At 40.4% G+C, this 1201-nt stretch overlaps 1 protein-coding gene across 1 annotated transcript; it reads right to left on the reverse strand.

Annotated features, from left to right (window-relative positions):
- Positions 1–4: 4 nt before the first annotated feature.
- Positions 5–1101, reverse strand: LOC101297688 (wall-associated receptor kinase 2-like; the record flags this gene model as incomplete). Its single annotated transcript, XM_004309545.1, has 3 exons — positions 5–261; positions 434–610; positions 810–1101. Coding segments are annotated over 3 exons (726 nt in total), but the record flags the coding sequence as incomplete, so codon positions are not given.
- Positions 1102–1201: the final 100 nt, after the last annotated feature.

A 1201-nucleotide genomic window follows, 5' to 3' on the forward strand; every position in this document is an offset into this window, starting at 1 on the left:
ACCTTTAAACTGTTCCATTACCTCCTTCTCCAAGGATTCTACTCTCATGGTAGTTGTTTGTTGCCTTCTCAAGTTCATCAGCGGTAAAGATTTTTGTTGTCTTCATCGAGCTTCCATGATCAGTGGCGAGTTGTTGCAGTAACAATAAGCCACCATTCTCTTTGAAGTGCTTTTCCTTCAGCTTAATGAACTCTCTTTTCTTCATTCCCCAACATATCCACGAAATCCCAAGGAAAAAAACCAACAAGCCCATACTTACACCTACAAATAGTTGAAAATTCATAATCAAATTTATTCTTCTAAGTTTGCTTTTTCATATTCTATATGATACATATCCTAACATATTCATGATCATTTCAGTTTGTCATTGCTGTTGAATAGAAGTTTAGTATAGGATGCACAAGCAGGTTAATATCTAATTAGATATACATACCCAATGAAACAGTAAGCAGGAGAACGATCTTTGAGGAGTCGTCCTTGATGCAACTGTGGTCATTTGTCCTGTCCTTTTTGTATCCTTTGTGACATGAGCAAGTATAATTTTGTGGAAATGGAAGATTTACGCACTCTCCGTTCAGGCAGGGGTTTGAGGCTTTGCAGTCATCAATATCTGAAAGGGAATTTAGGACAGGAAAAGCTTATGAGATCATTAAATTTGGTTAAACTGAAATTCCAGTGGTGAGAGCTTTAATCACTTTATCTTGATATAATTGTAGCTGAGTAGGTAAATCAAAGAGAATCATCGCCTTTGCAGCCATCTGGGTGGTACGGGTTTCCTTCGAAACCAGGCGAGCACTGGCACAAGTAACCTGCAGACCCATTGATAGCACGATTGACGCACTTGCTATTAGCCTTGCATGCGAAATCCTTCCTGTTCTGAGCTTGATCACAGAAGTCTGATTCATTCCCAATGGCCCAATTTAGAACCATTGGAAGCTGTTGTGTGTAATTCAGTTGTTCAAAACTAGAAGAGTTGAAATTGAACAGGCCTTCCTCCTCAATAAAGGCGTAGTTGCAGGGGTTGAAGCTCCACACTTGCGACTGATTTGTGAAGCTAGTCAACACTAAAGAAACATTGTTCAGTCCACCGGGAATATTGATCTGGCAACAACCAATGCCAGAGCAAAAGTTATCAACGACACTGCCAAGGCTGTGGCATTTTGACATGCACCCTGTAACGACTCCTAATTCCCCACGGAAG

The sequence above is a fragment of the Fragaria vesca genome, unplaced genomic scaffold, assembly GCF_000184155.1.
Source record: "Fragaria vesca subsp. vesca unplaced genomic scaffold, FraVesHawaii_1.0 scf0512971, whole genome shotgun sequence".
Taxonomy (NCBI): Eukaryota; Viridiplantae; Streptophyta; class Magnoliopsida; order Rosales; family Rosaceae; genus Fragaria; species Fragaria vesca.